This window comes from Vipera ursinii, assembly GCF_947247035.1.
Source record: "Vipera ursinii genome assembly, chromosome: Z".
Lineage (NCBI taxonomy): Eukaryota > Metazoa > Chordata > Lepidosauria > Squamata > Viperidae > Vipera > Vipera ursinii.
In genome coordinates, this window is record NC_139517.1 from 58574603 (window position 1) to 58597574 (window position 22972).

The 22972-nt window shown below is 44.8% G+C and overlaps 1 protein-coding gene across 4 annotated transcripts in view; it reads left to right on the forward strand.

Moving 5' to 3' along the window:
* HUS1 (HUS1 checkpoint clamp component) overlaps positions 1–20919 on the forward strand; it is a 63105-nt gene extending 42186 nt beyond the window's left edge. For 3 of the 4 annotated variants that reach the window (XM_083377159.1, XM_083377161.1, XM_083377162.1), the window contains 2 exons: positions 18773–18904; positions 20243–20706. In XM_083377159.1, the coding sequence (XP_083233285.1) occupies positions 18773–18904; positions 20243–20361 (251 nt within the window). In that variant the 3' untranslated portion in view covers positions 20362–20706. Of the gene's footprint in view, positions 1–18772; positions 18905–20242; positions 20707–20739 lie in introns of those variants that run through there. The other variant, XM_083377160.1, reaches the window with a different exon arrangement.
* The last annotated feature ends 2053 nt before the right edge of the window (positions 20920–22972 follow it).

Below are 22972 nucleotides of genomic sequence, written 5' to 3' on the forward strand. Positions count from 1 at the left end.
CTTAATTCCAGGTTGCTTCTCTCTTTGATAATTTTCCAACCATTGTTTCTTGTCCTGCCCTCTGCACTTTGAATAATAATGTGACCTCTTCTTCTTGGTAGGAGCCTCTCGAATACTGGAATACTTCTACCATGTCACCCCTATTTGTTTTTTTCTTTAGACTACCCAAACCCGAGTCCTGCAACCATTCTTCATAAGTTTTAATCTCCTGGTCTTTGATCATTTTAGTTGCTCTTCTCTGAATTTTTTCCAATGTCTCAACATCTTTTTTGTAGTATGGTAACCAAAACTGGTTGTAGTATTACAGGTGTGGTCTTACTAGGGTTTTATAAAGCAGTACTACTACTTCACGTGATCTTGATTCTATGCCTCTGTTTATACCAGACATGTCAAACACAAGGCCCAGGGGCCGGATCTGGCCCGCAAAGTGGTTTCATGTGGCCCGCGAAGCCATCCTGGAAACAGTGAGGGAACGGCCCCCACTGCCTTGACCCTGGCCCAGAGACCCTCAGATCTGTCCCACTCCTGCCCAGGCCCCCATAGGCACCCTTGATGCGAATGATGTAGAGCTGGCCAGTAGGCCATATGCACTCTAGCCACGCCCACCCAGTAGGCCACGCCCACCCTGGCCATACCCACCCGGCCCCCTGAGGGCAACCGCAATGCTGATGCGGCCCTCAATGAAATTGAGTTTGACACCCCTGGTTTATACTATCCAGGATTGTATTAACTTTTTTGGCTACTGCTGCACACTGCTGGCTCATAGTCAAGTGATCACCCACTAGGACTCCAAGGTCCCTCTCACAGTTACTTTTTTGAACCAGGTGTCGCCTAATCTTTACTTACAACTTTGATTTTTCCTGCCTAGATGTAAAACTTTGCTTTTCTGCATATTAAAATTCATTTTGTTGGATAGGGCCCATTGTTCAAGTTTGTCAATATCTTTTTGGATTCTGAGCTTGTCTTCTGGGGTGTTAACTATTCCTGCCAGTTTAGTATCATCTGCAAATTTGATGAGTTCCCTTTCTATTCCCTCATCTAAGTCATTTATGAAGAGTACTTGGCCTGAGACGGAGCCTTGTGGTACCCCACTGCTTACTTCTCTCCATGTGGATGTGGTACCATTGAGGACTACTCGTTGAGTACGGTTTGTCAGCCAGCTACAAATTCATCTGGTGTTGTTGTTGTCTATTCTATCTTTTTATAGCTTACTAAGCAGTATGTTGTGGTCTACTTTGTCAGTTGCCTGACTGAAATCTAAGTATAGTGTGTTCGTGGCATTTTGCTGGTCTACTAATTTAGTCACTTTATCAAAGAATGAAATAAGATTGGTTCGGCATGATCTATTTTTAACAAACCTATATTGGCTACCAGTTATAACTTTTGTTTGTTTCTAGATGTTCACAGATCTGTTTTTTAATTATCTTTATCTGTTTTTTCCCTTTCTTTTTTTTGGAAAATTTTTTATTAAATGTATATTTAAAAACAAAACATTGCCATTAGTATTACCTTATATGACAGAAAGAAAAACAGAAAATTAAAATACATTCTATAATGGGACACAGTATAACAAAATGTACATGTAACATCTGTAAATTTTCTGGTAAACCATCTTTCGGTCGTCAGTGTTGTACTTAAATATCTTTCAATTGTGTCCTGATATAGGTGCTAGTAAGAAGTCTTTAAGGGACCTGGTGGCTCAGTGGGTTAGGATGCTGAGCTTGTCGATCATATGGTCAGCAGTTTGGCGGGTCAAATCCTGAGTGCCGCGTAACAGAGTGAGCGCCTGTTACATGTTCCAGCTTCTGCCAGCCTAGCAGTTTGAAAGCACGTAAAAATGCAAGTAGAAAAATAGGGACCACTATGGTGGGAAGGTAACAACGTTCCATGTGCCTTTGGTGTCTAGTCATGCCGGCCACATGACCACAGAGACGTCCTCGGACAAGCGCTGGCTCTTCGGCTTTAAAATGGAGACGAACACCGGCCCCTAGAGTTGGAAATGACTAGCACGCATGTGAGGGGGAACCTTTACCTTTACCTTTAAGAAGTCTTTTATGTTATCAACTAATCAATCGATAGTCATCTCAGCGTTCTTCCTTATCTCTAACCAATTGTACATTTTTTTCCAAATTTCATAGTATTCTCTTTCAATTTTATTTTTAATCTCTAGAGTTAACCTGTCCATTTCAGCGCAGGATAAATTTTTATTTATTATTTCTTCTTCAGTAGGGGTTTCCTTTCTTTTCCATTTTTGGGCATAGGCCAATCTTGCTGCTGTTAAAATGTGCAATAGTAAGTAAAAAGATGCTTTGCTGAGTTTATCATTAATAATAAATAATAAATAATCCCTAATAAGAAGGTTTCTAGTTTTAAATCAATTTTTGTAATAATATTTCTTCCAACCAATTTTTTATCCAGTGCCAAAAAAATTTTTTTTCCCCTTTCTTGAAGATGGAAACCACATCAGCCCTTTTCCAATCCTCATGTACTTTCGCAGTGATTTTTGAAAGATATGGTGCAATGGTTCTGAGATAACATCTGCCAGCTCCTTCAGAACTCTGGGATGTAATCTGTCAGGTCCCAGTGATATATTTTTGTCAAGGTCGGATAGGTCTTACCATTTTCTTGCTTATTTTATTTTAATTTTTGTTTCTAGTTTGTCTTTTGCGGGAGTTTTTTTTGGTATGTTGTACTATAATTTCTTTTTGTGTGAGGACTGATGCAAAGAATGAATTAAGCAGCTCTGCTTTCTCCCTACTGCTTGCTACTTGCCATTTTCTCTCTTTATTGAACCTACAGTTTCCTTGGCTTCTTTTGTTATTAATATATTGAAAGAATTTTTTTTATTATCCTTGATTTCTGTTTCAAGTCTTTGTTCATTCTGAGTCTTTGCTTTCCTGAGTTCATCTTTGCATGTTCTGGTTGTCCGCTAATAATCAGCCTTAATTATGTGCACCTTTTTCCATTTTTTGTATTTGTCCTTTTTATCTTTCAGTTTATCAGAGAGAACTTTGTGCAGCCATGCTGGTTTCTTCTTGACTTTCTTGTTTTTTTTTCAGTGGTATTGTGCTGAACTGGGCTTTTATGATTGCATTTTTCAGAGTTTCCCATGCTTCTTGGGTTGTTTTCCCCTTTAGGATTTTCATCCTTGGAATCTTTCCTAGGTTCTCTCTGAGTTTGTTAAAATCAGCTCTTTTGAAGTTGGATTATTTTGTATTTCTTGTGTTTGCATTATGCTCCCTGCTCAGTGACCTCTTCCCACCAATTCAATGACCCAGCTGCCTGCCCGCCTCTTCCTTTTCATTTCCCTTCCAAGCTTATGGTAGCTCCTTCACCTCCCCAGGTGTCTTTAAGCCTGCCTGCCTTCCTTCCTTCCTTCCTTCCTTCCTTCCTTCCTTCCTTCCTTCCTTCCTTCCTTCCTTCCCTCTGTAATAATTGCTGGTCCGCACTTTCTTGCTGCCTTGCATCGGCCCACTCTTCCTTCTCCATTCTGGAAATGGCCCTGTTTTCTTCCAGAGAAAGGAAAAGAAAGGCGCTTCTTATGGAAAGATGCTAAGCTCCAGGAAAACTATACCAGCTGGAGCTGGGCAAGGAGATGAAGGCCAGGGTTCTTTTTCCTGATGGTTCAGATCCCTTGAGAAGTGGATCTGCTTCCCGCAGGGCTGGCCCGTGCCAAGGGGGCTGGACTCACACATATCAGTACAATCAGCTTCTTACAAAAATCATACTGGTAGCTACAATATCCTCAGCTGATCAAGAGGAAAACGTGTCTGCTCTGGATTTTAAGACAGAAAAGCGAAGGGGGGGGACAATTTCAAAGGGTCTCCTGGAGAAAAAAGCAAAGCTCATCTGTTTGCTGTCCAAAGTGGGTGCTGAGGCCAATCCTGTGTGAAGCAGACCCACTTTTCAAAGGCTTTGCAGAACCATCATGGAAGGGGAGCCTGGCCTTCCCCACCCAGCTCCAGCTGCTGTAGTTTTCCTGGAGCTTAGCATCCTTCCATACAAGGCATCCTTCCTTTCTTCCCTTCTGCTGGGAGGAAAGTGGCAGAAAATGGGGCTGCCATTTCTAAAACAGAGAAGGGAGACATAGGCCGATGCAGGGAGTAAGAAAGTTCAGACCAGCAATCACTGCAGGAAGAGAGGGAGGGAGGGAAGGAAGGAAGGAAGGAAGGAAGGAAGGAAGGAAGGAAGGAAGGAAGGAAGACTTAAGCACCTGGTGAAGCAAAGGATGTTACCATAAGCCGCCTTTCTCCCTTTCCCGGCTTGGACGGAAGCAGCCCACATGGGCTGCTGCTTTGTGCAAGTGGGTGCGACCTTGGTAACCAAGGCTCCTCTGGGCCACCTGTGAAGTTTTGTTTCCGGATGCTAGTGTGTGAAACCAATCACCCTGCAACAGTTTTCCACCTCTGCTTCTTCCTCAGGTGGCTTACTCTGTCCCCTTTTAGCATTCAGGGAAGCCCATGGCTTTACGTTTCCTTAAGTCGCTCTTTGGGCTCTATCCTAACCTCTGGAAACCAGCGTTTGTCCTGGTCAGATTTTGTTACATTCAAAACTTAGAACCATTGAAACATTCTGGATTTTATGTCTGCTGAAATAATGCCTGACCCAAAAACAAGAGAAAACAGAGACAGGACAAAGCATCTGTCAGGGCCCACCTCAAAACCTCATCCTAAGAAAGCAGAACTCATGGAAACAGTTTCCCACTCAGATCAATAGTTTAAAAGCATCCTAAGCAAACCCCACCCCAAAGTTCATCTGGTCAGTTCACATCAGCCAATCCCCAGGTTTTAAGTCCATTGTGGGAAAGAACTGATAACGCCAGGCTGTCTCAGGGTTGCAGTGATGTTATGTTGACTTTCACACCTTCCCATCCAAACACGAAGATAAACCAGTGCCGGAGGCATATTCCTTTCTTCTTCCACCCCCCTTACTAGCTGACATCAAGGGGAGAGATAGTTCACAGGGGAAATATGCAGAAACATCAAAGTGTTACAGTGTAGAAGGAAAACAGAGCAATAAACCCCAGCGCTTTCCCCCCTCCCTTCCAGGAGCATGGCAGAACCCAGAATTATAGAGAGAGTAGAGTTTGAGTTAAAGATAGAAAAGAGTCCCCTTAGAATATGGGTTCTGACATCCTGCCTCCCTTAAAAAAGAGAGAGATCCACCTGCAGAGACAATATGCATAGGTTAATCAGGCTTGTTCAGGTATTCAGTGTGAAATCTTAAGCAGGTTAGGAGCTTTAATGTGTTTATGAACCCACTCGTTTTGGGAGGATGGGAGGTGTTTCCATGCCACTAGGTATTGTGTGGAACCACGGTATTTCCTTGAGTCTTAAGATTTCATTAATTTTGAAATGTTGTTCCCCTTCTACCATAATGAGGGGAGCAGCAGCTGGTCTTAATAGTGACTGTTGCTCGTGCTTTAAAAGGCTGGAGTGGAAGATTGGGTGGATTTGCCTGAGGGATTTTGGGAGTTCTAATTCCACTGTTACTGGGTTTATAATTCTAATGATGGGAAAAGGTCCTACATATTTGGGTCCAGGTTTCTTAGATGGTTATAGGGTTATATAGATGGTTAGGTACTTAGTGGATAGGTAAACCATTTCCTCTACTGTAAAAGGTTTTGGCTCAACTCTCTTTTTGTCTGCTTGGGTCTTATGCTTGTCTAGCCTCATCCAAGGCTTTCCTAACTACTGGCCAGGTGTTCTTTAGTTGTGCGATCCACTCTTTCAACAAGAGGATGGCAGGTTCTGCAGGGGAAAATTCTGGCATTGGGTTAAAACTTTGCCCTGTGGCTACTTGGAACGGAGTGTAGCCCATGCTGGAGTGAACGACATTGTTGTAGGCAACCTTGGCAATGGGAGGAGGTCAGTCCAGTTGGTCTGCTGGTAATTAATAAAGATATTGTTCACAGGGACGTGGTGGCTCAGTGGGTTAGGACGCTGAGCTTGTCGATCGGAAGGTCGGCAGTTTGGCGGGTCGAATCCCGAGTGCCGCGTAGCAGAGTGAGCGCCTCTTAGTCGTCCCAGCTTCTGCCAACCTAGCAGTTCGAAAGCACATAAAAATGCAAGTAGAGAAATAGGGACCACTACGGTGGGAAGGTAACAGCGTTCCGTGCGCCTTTGGCGTCTAGTCATGCCGGCCACATGACCACGGAGACGTCCTCGGACAAGCGCTGGCTCTTCGGCTTTGAAACGGAGGTGAGCACCGGCCCCTAGAGTCGAAAACGACTAGCATGCATGTGCGGGGGAACCTTTACCTTTACCTTTACCTTATTGTTCTAGTACTGAGTTCGACCGTTCAGTCCCACCATTCATTTGCAGATGATGACTAGATGACAGTTCCTGAATGGTCCCTAAAAGAGGCAGAAACTCCTTCCAAAATCCCAACGTGAATTGCACTCCTCTGTCTGATATGATGCACTCTGGGGCTCCTTATAAGCGATAGATATGTTGAACAATTAGTTTCACTAGTAGGAATTTTGCTGTAGGGATTTTTGAGCAGTTGCTTTGAGAACAGGTACATTACGACCCAGATGACAGTGTTTCCATTGCTCTCTGGTAGCTCCACTATAAAGTCCACAGAAATTTCCTTCTAAGGCTGTAGCAGCCTAGGTGATTTCCCTTGTAATCTTTTTGCTGATGCACAAATTGGGTAGCTGGCTACATAGCTTTCAATGTCATTTTTTATTGATAGCCACCAAAATTGCATTTTAACTAGATGTAATGTTTTGACAAACCCAAAATGCCCTGCTGATTTTGAGTCGTGGCAAAGTTGGATGAATACTAGTCTCTGACTTTTGGGTATATATAGTTTTTCTCCCACCTAGGGTAGGCCATTTGTGATAGTGCACAAGCTCTTATATCCTAGGAACCATTCATCAGTTTCCAGTGCTTTTCTGAATTCAATTCCCACTTGGCTCCCTAGCAGTTTTTGTAGTTTAGCTTGTGCTCGGGTAGTTACTTCTGCTGCCAGTTGCATTTATAGCATGAGCAGTTTTGTTACACTAGCCCGAGTGCTATTATACTGTGGCATTCTGGATAATGCATCTGCCAGGAAATCTTTTTCCCCTGGCAGATGTTTCAATGTGAAAATTGAACCAGTTTTCTGGGTGTCGTTAGTGCCTCCAGGTTCTTGTGGTTGGTCCACACTTGGAAAGGAATTTTGTTCCCTTCCAAAAAGTGCCGCCGTGTGAAAAGAGCCCAGCGCACTGCATATGCCTCCTTTTTCCAGACCGCCCACCTTTGCTCAGTTTCGGTGAGTTTACTTGATATGTTCGTGCATGGCTGTAATGCCCCTTGGTCGTTTTCTTGTAACAGTATCGCTCCCACTGCTACATCGCTGGCATCTGCCTGAATCAGGAAAGGCTTGTTGATGTCAAGGTGCCTTAGGACCGGCTCCACTGAAAACAGCTTTTTAAGTCTATTTGGGCAAAAGAGCGAATAAACTGCCAATAGAAGTTAGCAAAACCCAGGAAGCTCTGCAACTGCTTTCTCGTGCGGGGTGGCGCCCATTCTAACACTGTCTGGAATTTCTCAGGGTCCATTTCTATGCCCTCTGGAGATATGTGGTATCCCAGGTAGTCTATTTTGTCCTTATGAAATTCACACTTTAAAAGTTTGGCATAGAGGTGGGATGCTCACAGTTTGTGTAGGTCTGCCCTGACCAGTTTGACATGTTCATCCATGGTCTCTGTAAATATAAGGATGTCATCCAGGTAAACAAGCACGCCCTTGTATAGTTGCTCCCTTAGTATGTCATTTATTAGGTGCATGAATACAGCAGGGGCTCCCTGTAACCCAAAGGGTAGAACTCGGAATTGGTAGCACCCTAAGGGACAATTAAAAGTAGTTTTTCACTCGTCTCCTTCCTTAATTCTAATTTGGTAGTATGCTTCCCTGAGGTCTAGTTTGGTGAAAATCTTCCCCTTTGAAAGGTGAGATAGCATGTCCTTCATGAGGGGGAGAGGGTATAGATTGCTTTCGCTTATGCTTAAACTGAAGAAAGTAGGGAAAAGCACTAGGCCACTCAGGTATGAATTAAATCATATCCCTGTTGAATATACAGTAGAAGTGACAAATAGATTTAAGGAATTAGATCTGATAGACAGAGTGCCTGAAGAACTATGGACAGAGGTTCGCGACATTGTACAACAGGTAGCAACCAAAACCATCCCAAAGAAAAAGAAATGCAAGAAAGCAAAATGGCTGTCTGAGGAAGCTTTGCAAATAGCTGAGGAAAGGAGGAAAGCGAAAGGCAAGGGAGAAAAACATAGATATGCCCAATTGAATGCAGAATTCCAGAGAATAGCTAGAAGAGATAAGAATGCCTTCTTAAATGAACAGTGCAAAGAAATAGAAGAAAACAATAGAATAGGGAGGACCAGAGATCTTTTCAAGAAAATTGGAGAGATGAAGGGAACATTCCATGCAAAAATGGGCATGATAAAGGACCAAAATGGCAGGGACCTAACAGAGGCAGAAGAGATTAAGAAGAGGTGGCAAAATTACACAGAAGAACTATACAAGAATGAGCTTAACGTCCCAGATAATCACAATGAGGTGGTCACTGACCTCGAGCCAGACATCCTAGAATGTGAAGTGAAGTGGGCCTTAGAAAAGCTGAGCAACAACAAAGCTAGTGGAGGTGACAGTATTCCAGCTGAGCTATTCAAAATCTTAAAAGACGATGCAGTAAAAGTGCTACACTCAATTTGCCAGCAAATTTGGAAAACTCAACAGTGGCCACAGGATTGGAAAAGATCAGTTTACATTCCAATTCCAAAGAAAGGCAGTGCCAAAGAATGTTCAAACTATCGCACCATTGCACTCATTTCTCATGCTAGTAAAGTCATGCTTAAAATCCTACAAGCTAGACTTCAGCAGTATGTGGATCGAGAACTACCAGAAGTACAGGCAGGATTTCGAAGAGGCAGAGGAACTAGAGATCAAATTGCTAACATACGCTGGATCATGGAGAAAGCTAGGGAGTTCCAGAAAAACATCTACTTCTGCTTCATTGACTATGCTAAAGCCTTTGATTGTGTGGATCATAACAAACTATGGCAAGTTCTTAAAGAGATGGGAGTACCAGACCATCTTATTTGTCTCTTGAGAAACCTATATGCGGGTCAAGAAGCAACAGTGAGAACTGGACACGGAACCACTGATTGGTTCAAAATTGGGAAAGGAGTCCGGCAAGGCTGTATACTGTCGCCCTGCCTATTTAACTTATATGCAGAGCACATCATGAGAAAGGCAGGGCTAGATGAATCAAAAGTTGGAATTAAGATTGCTGGAAGAAATATCAACAACCTAAGATACGCAGATGATACCACTCTAATGGCAGAAAGTGAAGAAGAACTAAAGAGCCTCTTGTTGCGGGTGAAGAAGGAGAGTGCAAAACTTGGGTTGAAACTTAACATTAAGAAAACCAAGATCATGGCATCTGGCCCTCTCAATTCCTGGCAAATAGATGGGGAAGAAATGGAGGTAGTGACAGATTTTGTTTTCCTGGGCTCCAAGATCACTGCAGATGGGGACTGTAGCCAAGAAATTAAAAGACGCTTGCTCCTGGGAAGGAAAGCCATGGCAAATCTAGACAGCACACTAAAAAGCAGAGACATCACCCTGTCAACAAAAGTGCGTATAGTCAAGGCTATGGTCTTCCCAGTTGCAATGTATGGCAGTGAAAGTTGGACCATAAGAAAGGCTGAGCACCAAAGAATTGAGGCCTTTGAACTATGGTGCTGGAGAAGACTCCTGCGAGTCCCTTGGACTGCAAGGCGATCAAACCGGTCAGTCCTAGAGGAGATCAATCCTGACTGCTCTTTAGAAGGCCAGATCCTGAAGCTAAAACTCAAATACTTTGGCCACCTAATGAGAAGGAAGGACTCACTGGAGAAGAGCCTAATGCTGGGAAAGATCGAGGGCAATAGAAGAAGGGGACGACAGAGAATGAGGTGGCTGGATGGAGTCACAGAAGCAGTAGGCGTGAGCTTAAATGGACTCCAGAAGATGGTAGAAGACAGGAAGGCCTGGAGGAATGTTGTCCATAGGGTCGCGATGAGTCGGACACGACTTCGCAGCTAACAACAAATGGTGTTCAAAGCCCTATAATCTATGTAGAAGTGAAGAGTTCCATCTTTTTTCTCTCAAAATAATACAGGGGTGGCCATCTTTGGCTTTGCTGGCTGAATGAACCCCCTTTCTAAGTTTTTGTCTATGAATTTCTGCATTTTTTTTTTTGCCCAAGATGGTGACGGTTGTTTTCTGAGCTCCGTGCTCTCTGCGATGGGCCCCAAATGGGATATTTGGGAGGCCCAACCACGGCGTAGTGACCCGATAGAGGGTTGGAGATGCTAGCAAACGCTGGGCACCACTTTCAGCGGCGCGGAGGCTCTCCTCTCCCCCTTGAAAATCTCTCCGGCCTGAAGATCGGCCGAGGCCTGGCCGTGCTGTTTGAACTGCCGACGACGTTCCGGGCGCTTTGCATTATGGAGACAGCAATAGTGGGCGGTTTCCTGGAGTGGCGTGGAGACCTGGCCGTCTGAACTGCTGCCAGATGCTTTCCTAGACCACGAACATGTAATCAGCAGACAGGTGCCGTTTTTAACAGCTTAGAGGCTGCCATTTCCTGCCGGCCTGAAGATCGTTAGAGGCGTGGCCTTGCCATTTGAATTGCTGCTGGGCACTTTTCTGCACCACGGAGATATGAAAAGCGGGTGGGCGCCATTTTCAATGGCGCAGAGATTCCCTTCTAGATGGCTTGTGAACTCTCCGTGGCATGGCCTTCATACTTTGCTTGGTTGGGAGGGGCCTGGTTTTAGCCCCCTAGATTGGCTGACTTACACTGTCTTGATATGCAAGACTGTCTCCTTAATGCCCGGTTGGTTGGAGAAGGGCAGAATATGAACATTTGTCCCTGCCCCTATGGCTTCCCATTGCCAGTCCGGCATGGTCCCAGGATCAGTCTGTGGTGAGAGGGTGGTCTGGATTGGTCATCAACCACCCACTGATGTGAGAGATCAGTGGGATAGGTTTTTCCCGGTACTTTGGGCTCAGTCCACCATAGGTAGGTTCCCTCAGTGGCGGTGAGAGAGCCGCTGCTGTTGCTCTGCCTGGCTGACTCAGGTGAGAGCCGAGTTGAACTGAATTGGTGGACTGAGATATATTCTGGACTTAATTTAACATCATTATTGTCATCTAACTATCCATTTGGTTTTATTGCCCTATGCGGTTTTTTACTATACATGACCCGTATTCAGTACTCTAGCATGGACTTATTTGCTTTCAGGGGGGCTCCTCCCTCCTGGATATGACCTATTGCCATGTCCCTTACTTCCCTTAAGGACGGGCCCAATTGTTGGGACCCCAAGAGGTGGTTGGGCTTAGATAGGGGCCTCTGGTGTAAATTTATTAAGAGGCTCCTGGTATGTTTTTTAGCCAGTTATTTTAAAGGGTTAGGGAGGGGGAGAATGGTAGGGAGGGGAGGGAATTGGGCTGTGTTTCTCCAGCTGGCTGTCAGTCTGGGCCTATAACGGTTCCCGGTGAGATGGGGTTGGGGGCACGGACTTTTGGTTCCATTAGTACTGGGGTGGGGTTGCAAATCCCCACAATGATGGGGAATGGCAGCAGGCAGTTACACGGAGGGCCGTATCGACATCTGGGATCATGCCCCTGCTGTCTTCGAGCAATGGCGTGCTCCGACCCTCCGGTTGGCCCCCTTTTATCCGGGATTGATGGGGATCAGGACCCTGGGCTCAGGCTTGTGTATTTTAATGCCAGATCTGTTGCGAACAAGGCTCCCCTCATCTGTGATCTGATCGAGGAGGAACACGCGGATCTGGCATGCATTACAGAGACCTGGTTGGGCCCAGAGGGCGGTGTCCCTCTGATTGAGTTGTGCCCTACGGGTTTCTGTGTACTACACTGGCCGCGGGCTCAGGGCAGGGGTGGTGGAGTGGTGGTGGTTATTCGGGAGACTTTATGTCCGAGGGAGACCACCGTTGTACAGATAGGCGGGAATGAGTCCCTCCTCTTGAGATGTGGCCCTCAGGCTCAGTTTGGCCTGTTGCTAACATAACTGGTGCCCAGCTGTGTGGCAACAGCCCTGCCCGAGCTGCTTGACACCCTCTCAGGGTTGACGGTGGAGTTCCCCAGACTCATTGTTCTCAGTGACTTCAACCTGCCTTCTCTGGGAGTATCGTCAGAGTTAGCTTGGGAGTTCATGGCCTCCATGACGGCCATGGACCTGACTCAAGTAATTCAGGGTCCGACTTATGGGGGGATCACACTCTCGACCTGGTTTTCTTAACTAGACAATGGTTGGATGATCTGGGAGGGGGCTTACCAACTATTGTCCCGCTGTCATGGTCCGATCATTATCTCCTGCAGCTGGTCTTCCGCTATGTCATCCCCCACCACTGGGCTGCGGAACCGACCAGGTGGTTCTGCCCCAGGCACCTAATGGACCCTGATCGGTTCCAGATGGCGCTTGGGTCTGTTCCTATCTCCCTCACTCACAGCTCAGCCGACGCTTTAGTGGATGCCTGGGAAAGGGCTGCCACTGAGGTGCTCAATCGTGTTGTCCCCTTGCGACCCCTAACCCGACGCAGATCCCGGTGGGCTCCATGGTTTTCTTCGGAGCTCCGGGAGATGAAACATCGGAGACGGGGTCTAAAGTGCTGTTGGAGATCCAGCTGATCTGAACCTGACCGATTGCGGCTAAGAGCCTTTACAAGGTCTTATCTCGCTGCAATGAGGACGGCGAAGTCTAATTACTTCGCTGCCCTCATTGCATCCGCAGATAATCGCCCGGCCGCCCTGTTTCGGGTTACTCGCTCCCTCCTTCATCTGGAGAAGAGGGAGGATCCCTTGCAGGGGCAGGCCAAGGAGTTCAGTTGTCATCTTGCGGATAAATTTGCTCAGATTCGGGCCGGCCTGGACTCTGACTGGACAGTCTGACAGGGAGGAATCGAGCGGTCTTGAGAGTGTTATCTGGACTGAGTTCGATCCTATGACTCCTGATGAGGTGGACAGGATCATGAGGAGGCTGAGCTCTACCACCTGTTTATTGGACCCGTGCCTCTCCTGGCTGGTTTATGCAGCCCGGGAGAAGACACAAGGCTGGTTCCAGGCAGTAATAACTGCTTCTTCGATCAAGGGTGTTTTCCCTGCCGCCTTGAAAGAGGTGGTGGTGATGCCCCTCCTCAAGAAGCCCACCCTGGACTTGGCAATTTTGAATAACTATCGTCCTGTCTCCAACCTTCACTTTTTGGCGAAGGTTGTTGAGAGTGTGGTAGCGCATCAGCTTCCTCTGTTCCTGGAGGAAACTGATTATCTCGACCCGTACCAATCAGGTTTCAGACCCGGGCATAGCACGGAGACGGCATTGGTCGCACTGGTGAATGATCTCTGGTGGGCTCGGGACAGGGGTTGTTCCTCTATCCTAGTCCTATTAGACCTCTCAGCAGCTTTTGATACCATCGACCATGGTATCCTACTGCGGCGTCTCAGGGGGCTGGGAGTGGGAGGCACCGTTTTACAGTGGTTCTCCTCCTACCTCCTGGGCCACTTGCAGTCAGTGTTGACGGGAGGACAGAGGTCCACCCCGAGATCTCTTGTTTGTGGAGTCCCTCAGGGGTCGGTCCTCTCTCCCCTCCTGTTCAACATCTACATGAAGCCGCTGGGTGAGCTCATTCGTGGTTTCGGGATGGGGTATCACCAGTATGCTGATGATACCCAACTTTTTCTTTCCACCCCGAATCAACCCAGTAATGCCCTTGCCATGATGTCCCATTGCCTGGAGGCAGTCCAGGTTTGGATGGGGAGAAACAGGCTTCGTCTCAATCCTGACAAGACTGAGTGGCTGTTCATACCGGCATCTCGGGCTGACCAGCCTTCTCCATCATTAACAATAGGGGATGAGGTATTACGCCCCATTGATAGGGCTCGCAACTTGGGCATCCTCCTGGATTCACAGCTCAGTTTGGAAGATCATATAGGAGCCGTGACCAGGGGAGCTTTTGCCCAGATTCTCCTGGTGCGCCAGTTGCGTCCCTATATGGACCGAGATGCTCTACGTACAGTCACTCATGCGCTCGTGACCTCCCGGTTAGACTACTGCAATGCCTTCTACATGGGACTGCCCTTGAGGACCACCCGAAGGCTTCAACTGGTGCAGAATTCAGCTACGCGAGTTTTGATGGGAGCTTCCTGATACTCCCGTGTAACACCTCTTCTCCGTGAGCTACATTGGATTCCGGTTGCCCTCCGGGTGAGATTCAAGGTGCGGGTAATGACCTATAAAGCCCTAAATGGCTTGGGTCCAGACTATCTAAGGGAACACCTGCTGCCGGCATCATCTTCCCATCATCCTGTGCGTCCCCACAGGGATGGCCTTCTCAGGGTACCACCGGTTAAGGAATGCCGGCGGGTTATTCCCAGGGGAAGGGCGTTCTCTGTGGGTGCGCCTGCCCTATGGAACCAACTACCCATGGATCTTAGGACTGCCCCCAACCTTCACTCATTTTGCCGGGACCTGAAAACTTGGCTCTTTGATCTGTTTGGTCCAGACTGTGGGGTTGTTAATTTAACTGGGTTTTAGATTTACTCTTGGGGCTTTAATTTAATTTAATTGTTTTAATTGATTTTAATTTTTGTATTTCATGGTTTTAAATGCTCTGTAAACCACCCTGAGTCCTACGGGAATACGGCAGTATACAAATTCAATAAATAAATAAATAATAAATTTTTTCCAATTACTGTGGGCTCATATAATCTAGGTTTTGGAAGTTTTGCACTGGGTCTGATCTCTGTTGCACAATACGTGCGCCGATGCAGCGGCAATTCATCAGATTTCTCTTTGCTAGAAACTTCTCTGTACTCCTCCAGGATCTCGAGTAATTCCTTCTCCCTCCCCCATTTGCAGCTTTCTCGGTCAGGGTCCCCCCTGATTGAGGCTGAACTGTTTCTTTGATCGATTCCCCTTTTGGGAATCTACATTCTGCCATTCTCCAGTCTACCCGTAGGTTCCATTTGGCTAGCCATGCCATGCCTAGGATTATGGGACATTCCATGTCAGGGATTACCAGGAACGTTACAGTCTGTATGTGGTCCCCCAGGGTGAGTTGAAGCTGCTATGGACCCATCCAATTGACTGAAGGAAATTGTTTTCTTCAGCCTCCTCACCGATATTTCTAAATTCCCACTAGTGTTGGGCTGATAAGGCAGCGGGTGCACCCAGAGTCTATTAATGCCCTAACCTCTACAGCTTCGGGCATGGTGCAGGCTAGCAGAGTTACTGTTCTGGTGAGGGGCGCTATGGGTCCATTTATCAGGGGTTCACCCTCGGAGTTGTCATCGGATGAGTTGGATGCTCCTGCTGTGTAGGCCGGAGTTCCTTTCCTCACTGAGTGGAGGCGGGGAACTCAGTGGTCTCCGTGCTTTTCATGGCTGTCTCCTTTGGCTTCACTGGTTGTTTTCTGGACTTCCTGGCCGGGGTCCGGTCTGGGGCATTTGGCAGCACAATGCCCTTCCATGGCACATTTGAAGCACCTGGTGGTTCTTTTGGAGGTCGATGGCTGCTTTGCTGTCTTGCGGGTTGGCTCTGGCAGCGACTTTCTCCATGGTCTCCCTCCTCTGTTTTGCCTTTTGGCTAAGTCAATCACGGCTTCCTTGGTTAAGACGTACCAATCTTGCAGCTGGTGAGGGTTCCCTGAGGAAGGCAGAGGTTGTAGTTTATGCCATCTTTCAAATGGCTAAGCAAGATGTCCTCTGGCTAGTTCAGTTTGCTGGCCAGGATTTGGAATTCTTGGGTGTATTTGGCCACCGGCCGTCTGCCTTGCTTCACCGTCTTTATTTACTCTTGAGCTTTCCAGTCAGACAGTGGGTCTTCAAACCTGCGCCTGAGGGAGAACACGAATTGGTTGAAATTCAGTAAGTCTGGGGCGTCAGAGTCGTGGAGATCTACGACCCAATCTACTGCAATGCTATCAAGGGCGGCTTGCACGATGTGAATTCTGACTCGGTCGGTGGGGATGTCTCAACCGTATTCCTCCATGTAGTTTACTACCTGGGTTAGGAAGAATCCCAGGCATTGTGGCTCTCCACAGAACTTCACGTCTAGTGGCAGGAACTTCTGGATGGAGCATTTGTGTCATCTCCCATCTTTGTCTGTGGCTTCCATGCCACAAGGGGTGGCTGCAGCAGCGGCGACTGCAGCAGGTTCGATGTTTCCATTGGATGGGTCTGGAACCTTGGGTTCAGGCTCCCCCTCCCCATTTCCTTTTTTGCTGCATCCCAGGTGGATGGTGCCTCAGTAGCGTTCGGCTTTCTCCTCCTTCATGGAGTCAAAGTCTATGTTCATCATGCCGATTGCCTGTTCCAGCATCCAGATGGAATGCCCTGAGCGATCCTCCTCATCCTCGCTAAGATGGAGGGAACTTTCCATTTCCTCCCTCCAGCCTGGTTGGTGACTGCCCCATCTGAGTGTCACCTTTCTAGCCTTCTTCTCCCAGTCGTCCTTCTTCCCAATGCCCATCAACCACCTAGCCTTGGCAGCATTCTGTCACCACCTCCTCTTCCGAAGAGCTTGAGGATCCGATATAGGATTGTTTACAGAGGTCTGCCCAGCAGGAGGGTTCCCCCACTGCAGCAGGTTCCTCTCTCTCTATTTCAGTGTCTGACATGGTTTACTAAGTCCCCAGGTAAGGGCTAACCCTAACCCACTCCAAAGTTCATCCAGTCAGTTCACATGGGCCAATCCCCAGGTGTTAAGTCCGTTGTGGGAGTGAGCTGATAACACCAGGCTGTCTCAGGCTTGCAGCAATGTTATGTCGGCTTTCACACCTCCCTTTCCAAATGCAGAGATAAACTAGTGCCGGAGGCGCATTACTTTCTTCTCCCCCCCCCCCCTTTTTAGCTGACATCAAGGGGAGAGATAGTTCTCAGGGAAAATATGCAGAAACAGCAAAATGTTACACTATAGCGATAGAAAGAAAACAGCAATAAACCCCAGCGCTTTCCCCGCTCCCCTTCAGGAGCATGGCAGAATCCAGAATTATAGAGAGAGTAGAGTTTGAGTTAAAGATAGAAAAGAGTCCCCTTAGAATATGTGTTGTGACAACTTGATTTTAGCTATTTTCTTCTCTCATCTTGCAAAAATGTTTAAGTTGCCTGAGCTAGATAATTGACTTGTATCCATCATTTCCATTTATCATACAATATGTAATAATAATAATAATAATAATAATAATAATAATAATAATAATAATAATAATAATAATAATAGTTGGAAGGGACCTTGAAGGTCATCTAGTCCAATCCCCTGCTCAGGCAGGAAACCCTATATCATTTCAGGCAAATGGCTGTCCAGTCTCTTTTTAAAAACTTCCAGTGCTGGAGTATTCACAACTTCTAGAGGCAGGTTGTTCCACTAATTGTCCTGTCAGGAAATTTCTCATTAGTTCTAGGTTGCTTCTCTGTTTGATTAGTTTCCATCCGTTGCTTCTTGTCCTACCTTCAGGTGCTTTGGAGAATGGCAACCCCTGAGATATTGGAACACTGCTATCATGTCACCCCTAGTCCTTCTCTTCACTAAACTAGACATATTCCAGCAACCATTCCTTATATATTTTAGCCTCCAGTCCCCAATCATCTTTGTTGCTCTTCTCTGTATTCTTTTTAGAGTATCAACATATTTTTTACATCGTGGTAACCAAAACTGGATGCAGTGTGGCCTTACCAAGGCATTGTAAAGTGGTATTAACGCTTCACGTGATCTTGATTCTATCCCTCTGTTAATGCAGCCTAGCACTGTGTTGGCTCTTTTGGCAGCTGCAGCACACTGTTGGCTCATTTTTAATGATTGACCACTAGGACTACAATATCCCTCTCACAGTTACTACTATTGAACAATAGAATTGTTGTGAGAAGTACAGGTAGTCCTCGACTTACAACTGTTCATTTATTTTTTATTTTTTATTATTTTAATTCCATTTATATCCCGCCCTTCTCCGAAGACTCAGGGCGGCTTACAAGCTTAGCAGTAGCCTTCATTCTATGTATATGCCTGCTTATTAGGGCTTTCACACACACCCCAAACGGCATTATTACAAGGTCAGCTTAATTGCCCCCAACAATCTGGGTCCTCATTTTACCTACCTCGGAAGGATGGAAGGCTGAGTCAACCTTGAGCCTGGTGGGATGCGAACCTGCACTAATTGCAGGCAGCTGGTGTTACTTAAGGAGGCATTAGCCTACTGCTCCACCAAGGCTCTTCTTTAGTGACCATTCAAAGTTACAGCAGCACTGAGAAAAGTGACTTATTACTATTTTTCTCACAACTGTTGCAGCAACCCCATGGTTCAGATGCTTGGCAACTGATTCATATTTATGACAGTTGCAGTGATCCTGGGTCACGTGAACAGTTTTTGTGACCTACTGAAAAGTAAAATCAATGGGAAAGCCAGATTCACCTAACAATCATGTTACTAACTTAACAACTGGAATGATTCACTTAATAACTGTGGCAAGAAAGGTCATAAAGTGAGGCAAAATACATTTAATAAATGTCTCACTTAACATAAATTTTGGGCTGAATTGTGGTCATAAGTTAAGGACTACCTTTATTAGCTACTTGGTTATTTCCAGGTTGCTCTTATCTCAGGAGGTGCTAATTATAATGTTTTAAACTTTGTGGAATTTCTTTAGAGCTAACCTTACAAGTCTGGGTATAGATAACAAAAAATACTTTCTGTTTTGAATTTTAGTATCTTGGGATGATTCTCAAAATTCTACTCCGGAAAGAGACCCTATGAATATGGCTGAGGCACGCATTGACATTAAGAGACTTCTCCAGCTCCTTGCAGGACAGCAAGTCAACCCTACAAAAGCACTATGTAGTAAGTGTACCTTTCTGGCTAGTCTTTTAATCAGTTTAATTATCTAGGTAGATATAATTATATATAATATTGGAGCCTTTCATTAATATTGAAGAAATAGTGAAATAAAATAATTAATTAGACTACAACCTACGTCTTGGAAATCTAGAAAAAAGTGGGATAGGTCACCAACAGATGGATTTGTAACAGGCTGACAAACTGTACTCAATAAGTAGTCCTTAATGGTACTATATCTACATGGAGGGAAGTAAGCAGTGGGAAACCACAAGGTTCTGAGCCTTGGTGGAGCAGTGGGCTAATGCCTCTTTAAGTAACACCAGCTGCCTGCAATTAGTGCAGGTTCGAGTCCCACCAGGCTCAAGGTTGACTCAGCCTTCCATCCTTCCGAGGTAGGTAAAATGAGGACCCAGATTGTTGGGGGCAATAAGCTGACTTTGTAATAATGCTGCTTGGGGGGGCGAAAGCCCTAATAAGCAGGCATATACATAGAATGAAGGCTATTGCTAAGCACATTGATTTGTGCTTTAGATTGTAACCCGCTCTGAGTCTTCGGAGAAGGGCGGGATATAAATGGGATTTTTTTTAAAAAAGGTTCTGTCCTAGGCCCAGTACTCTTCAACATCTTCATAAAGGACTTAGTTGAGGGAATAGAAGGGGAACTTATCAAATTTGGAGATTATACTAAGCTGGAAGGAATACTAGATGATAGGCTCAAGATGCAGATGGATCTTGATAAACACTGAGCCCGATCTAACAAAATTAAGTTCAATGTAAAGTAAAGGCTTACACTTAGGTAAGAAAAACCAAAAATACACATATAGATTGGGTGAAACAAGGTTTAATAGCAGTAACTGAGTGTGTCTTGGAGTCTTAGTGGACAATTAATTAAATACAGTATGAGTCAACTATGCGGCGGCAGCCAAAAAAAGCCAATGCAGTCCTAAGTTGCATTAACAGAGGGGTTCAATCAAGATCATGTGAGGTACTAATGCCACTCTATAAAGTCTTAGTAAGACTACAACTGCAACCAGTTTTGGTCTCCACACTATAAAAAAGATGTTAAGACACTAGAAAAAGTGCAGAGAAGAGCAACAAAGATGATTAGCGGACTAGAGGCTAAAATGTATGAACAATGGTTACAGGAACTGGGCATGGCTAGTCTAGTGAAGAGAAGGACCAGGGGAGACATGATAGCAATGTTCCAATATTTGAGGGGCTATCACAGAGCAGAGGGGATCAACCTGTTTTCCAGAGCACCTGAAGATGAGACAAGGAATAATGAATAGAAACTGAATAAGGAGAGATTTAACCTAGAAATAAGGAGAATTTTTCTGACAGAACAATCAACCAATAGAACAGTTTGCCCTCAGTTGTTATGCGGGTTTCATCACTGGAAGCTTTCAAGAAGAGACTGGACTGCCATATGTCAGAATTGGGCGGGAGGTTGGACTAGATAACCTACAAGATCCCTTCCAAGTATGTTATTCTGTTATTATTATTAAAGAAAGGATGCAAAATGAGGGACAATATGAAATGTGAATAACAAAAATTAAATTATTTTTCAAAGTATGTTAAATAATTGAATTGTGCTGCGGCAAGTTGGCCCGTGGTGAATTGGCCACGGCGAGTTGTCCCACTCCTGTAGAAATGTCAGGAAATTACTTCCAATTACATGCTTGCTTTGATTTATTACTATTATGACTTATGACCAGATTTCTGGTTCCAGTTACAGTCATAAGTCATACGCACTCTTTATTGAATAGGAAGCACTTGACACATTTTATGCTTCACATTGGGTTTTGTTATTTTTTAAAATATGGATTTGTGTCTTGCAGATATTGTAAGTAAGAGAATTGTTCATTTCATCTTGCTTCATGAGGACGTCTCTCTTCAATATTTCATTCCAGCCCTTGCATGAATTGAAAAGTAATTCTGGCTCATATCTTCAAGTTGTTGAAATAAATTAAAAAGAATGAAGGGAAAGATGCTATCTTTCTATTAAAAATCCATTTTGAAACCAATTTCCTCTCTGTGTCTTTCTAAATGTATACAATATTTTTAAAAAAATTATGCAGAGAATGTGGGAAGGGAATTTTTTTTTTAATCCCATTTATATCCCGCCCTTCTCCGAAGACTCAGGGCGGCTTACAATATAAGCACAAATCAAATGTGCTTAGCAGTAGCCTTCATTCTATGTATATGCCTGCTTATTAGGGCTTTCCCCCCCCCAGCGGCACAGAATTAAAGAATTAAAGAAATAAGACTTAAATAATTTGTTTTTACCCATTTAGGAATAAGATCTTTTCAAAACATTTTAAGTTATGAAAATACAGATGATTCATGAAATTACTGTCAAATAGCTACCACAAGGAATATGTGACTTTTAGCAGGAAGAGTACTTCCCACTCTTAAGAGAAAATATTTTGAAAAACTAATGAACTCTTGTGTAATACGCTCAATAAAGCATTGACCTAGATAGTTGGGTATTTAAATTTTGCTGATGATATCATACAAATGAAGCAAATCACATCATATTATTTGCATGCAACAAATGTATTATGTGGAATAAATATCTGTTCCAATGTATGCAAAAGATGTAAACTGCAGCAAAAATTTTATAGACTGCATCAAGTCCATTATAACTAACTATAACTAACTTTGACAAAGCTAATAAACTAAATATATATAAATTTATAAATACATATCAAATATATATAGGTAAATAATCATTGAGGATAAATCCATATAGATAGTCATACATATTTTTGCATTAACCTTAAACATTACAAAGTAAAGCAAACACGGGATGAAGTTTGGGAGCTCTAATGTGCCGTTTGTGAACCCACTCATTTTGGGAGGAAGGGAGGTGCTTCCATGCTACTACTATTGGATTGCACCTTGGTATTTTCTGGAATCTAGGATATCTTTTATTTTAAAATGTTGTTCCCCCTCGACCATTATGGGAGGATGTGGTGGAGGAATGGTTGGTCATAAGGGTGACTGCTGCTCTCGCTTTAATAGGCTGCAGTGGAAAATTGGGTGAATTTGTCTGAGTGTTTTTGGTAATTCTAATTTTACTGTTACTGGATTTGTGATTTTTTTATTCAGAATGGTCCACATATTTTGGTCCTAGCTATTTGGATGGTTGTAAAGATTTTAGGTATTTTGTGGAAAGGTACACCATTTTCCCCACAGCAAATGGTTTTGGTTCGACTCTTCTTATCTGCTTGTGACTTATAAGCTTGTCTGGCCTCATCTAATGCATTTCTAACCAGTGGCCAGGTATTTCTTAATTGTGCGATCCATTCCTTCAGTGACCAGATGGCTGGTTCAGTGGGAGTTAATTCTGGCATGGGATTGAAGCTCTGGCCAGTGGCTACTTGAAATGGTGTGTAGCCTGTGCTGGAGTGGACAGCATTGTTTATGCCACCTCTGCGAAAGGGAACAGATCTGTCCAGTTTGTCTGTTGGAAATTTCTAAAGCATCTTAAATATTGTTCAAGTACTGAGTTAGAACATTCCATTGCCCCATTTGTCTGAGGATGATGACTAGATGACAGCCCCTGGATGCTCCCCAAAAGGGACAAAAACTCCTTCCAAAAGTCAGATGTTAATTGTACCCCCCCTATCTGATATTATGTGTTGCGGGGCCCCATGCAGTCTGTAACCGTGTTGAACAAACAGCTTTGCTAAGGCTTTAATGGTGGGGATCTGTGGGCAAGGGATGAAGTGTACTTGTTTAGAGAATAAGTCCATGACCACACAGATGACAGTGTTTCCGTTGCTTTCGGGTAGTTCCACTATGAAATCCATGGAGATTCCTCTCCATGGTGCTGAGGGGCTTGCCACTGGTTGCAGTAATTCAGGTGATTTCCCTTGTAGTCTTTTGGCAGCTGTGCAGGTTGGGTAACTGGCCACATAGCTTTCAATGTTTTTTTTTTCATGGATGGCCACCAGAATTGCCTTTTGATTAAGTGCAATGTTTTCACGAACCCGAAGTAACCTGCTGGCTTGGTGTCATGGCATAAAATTAATCCTTTGGGTTTTTGGAATATACAGTTTCTCTCCC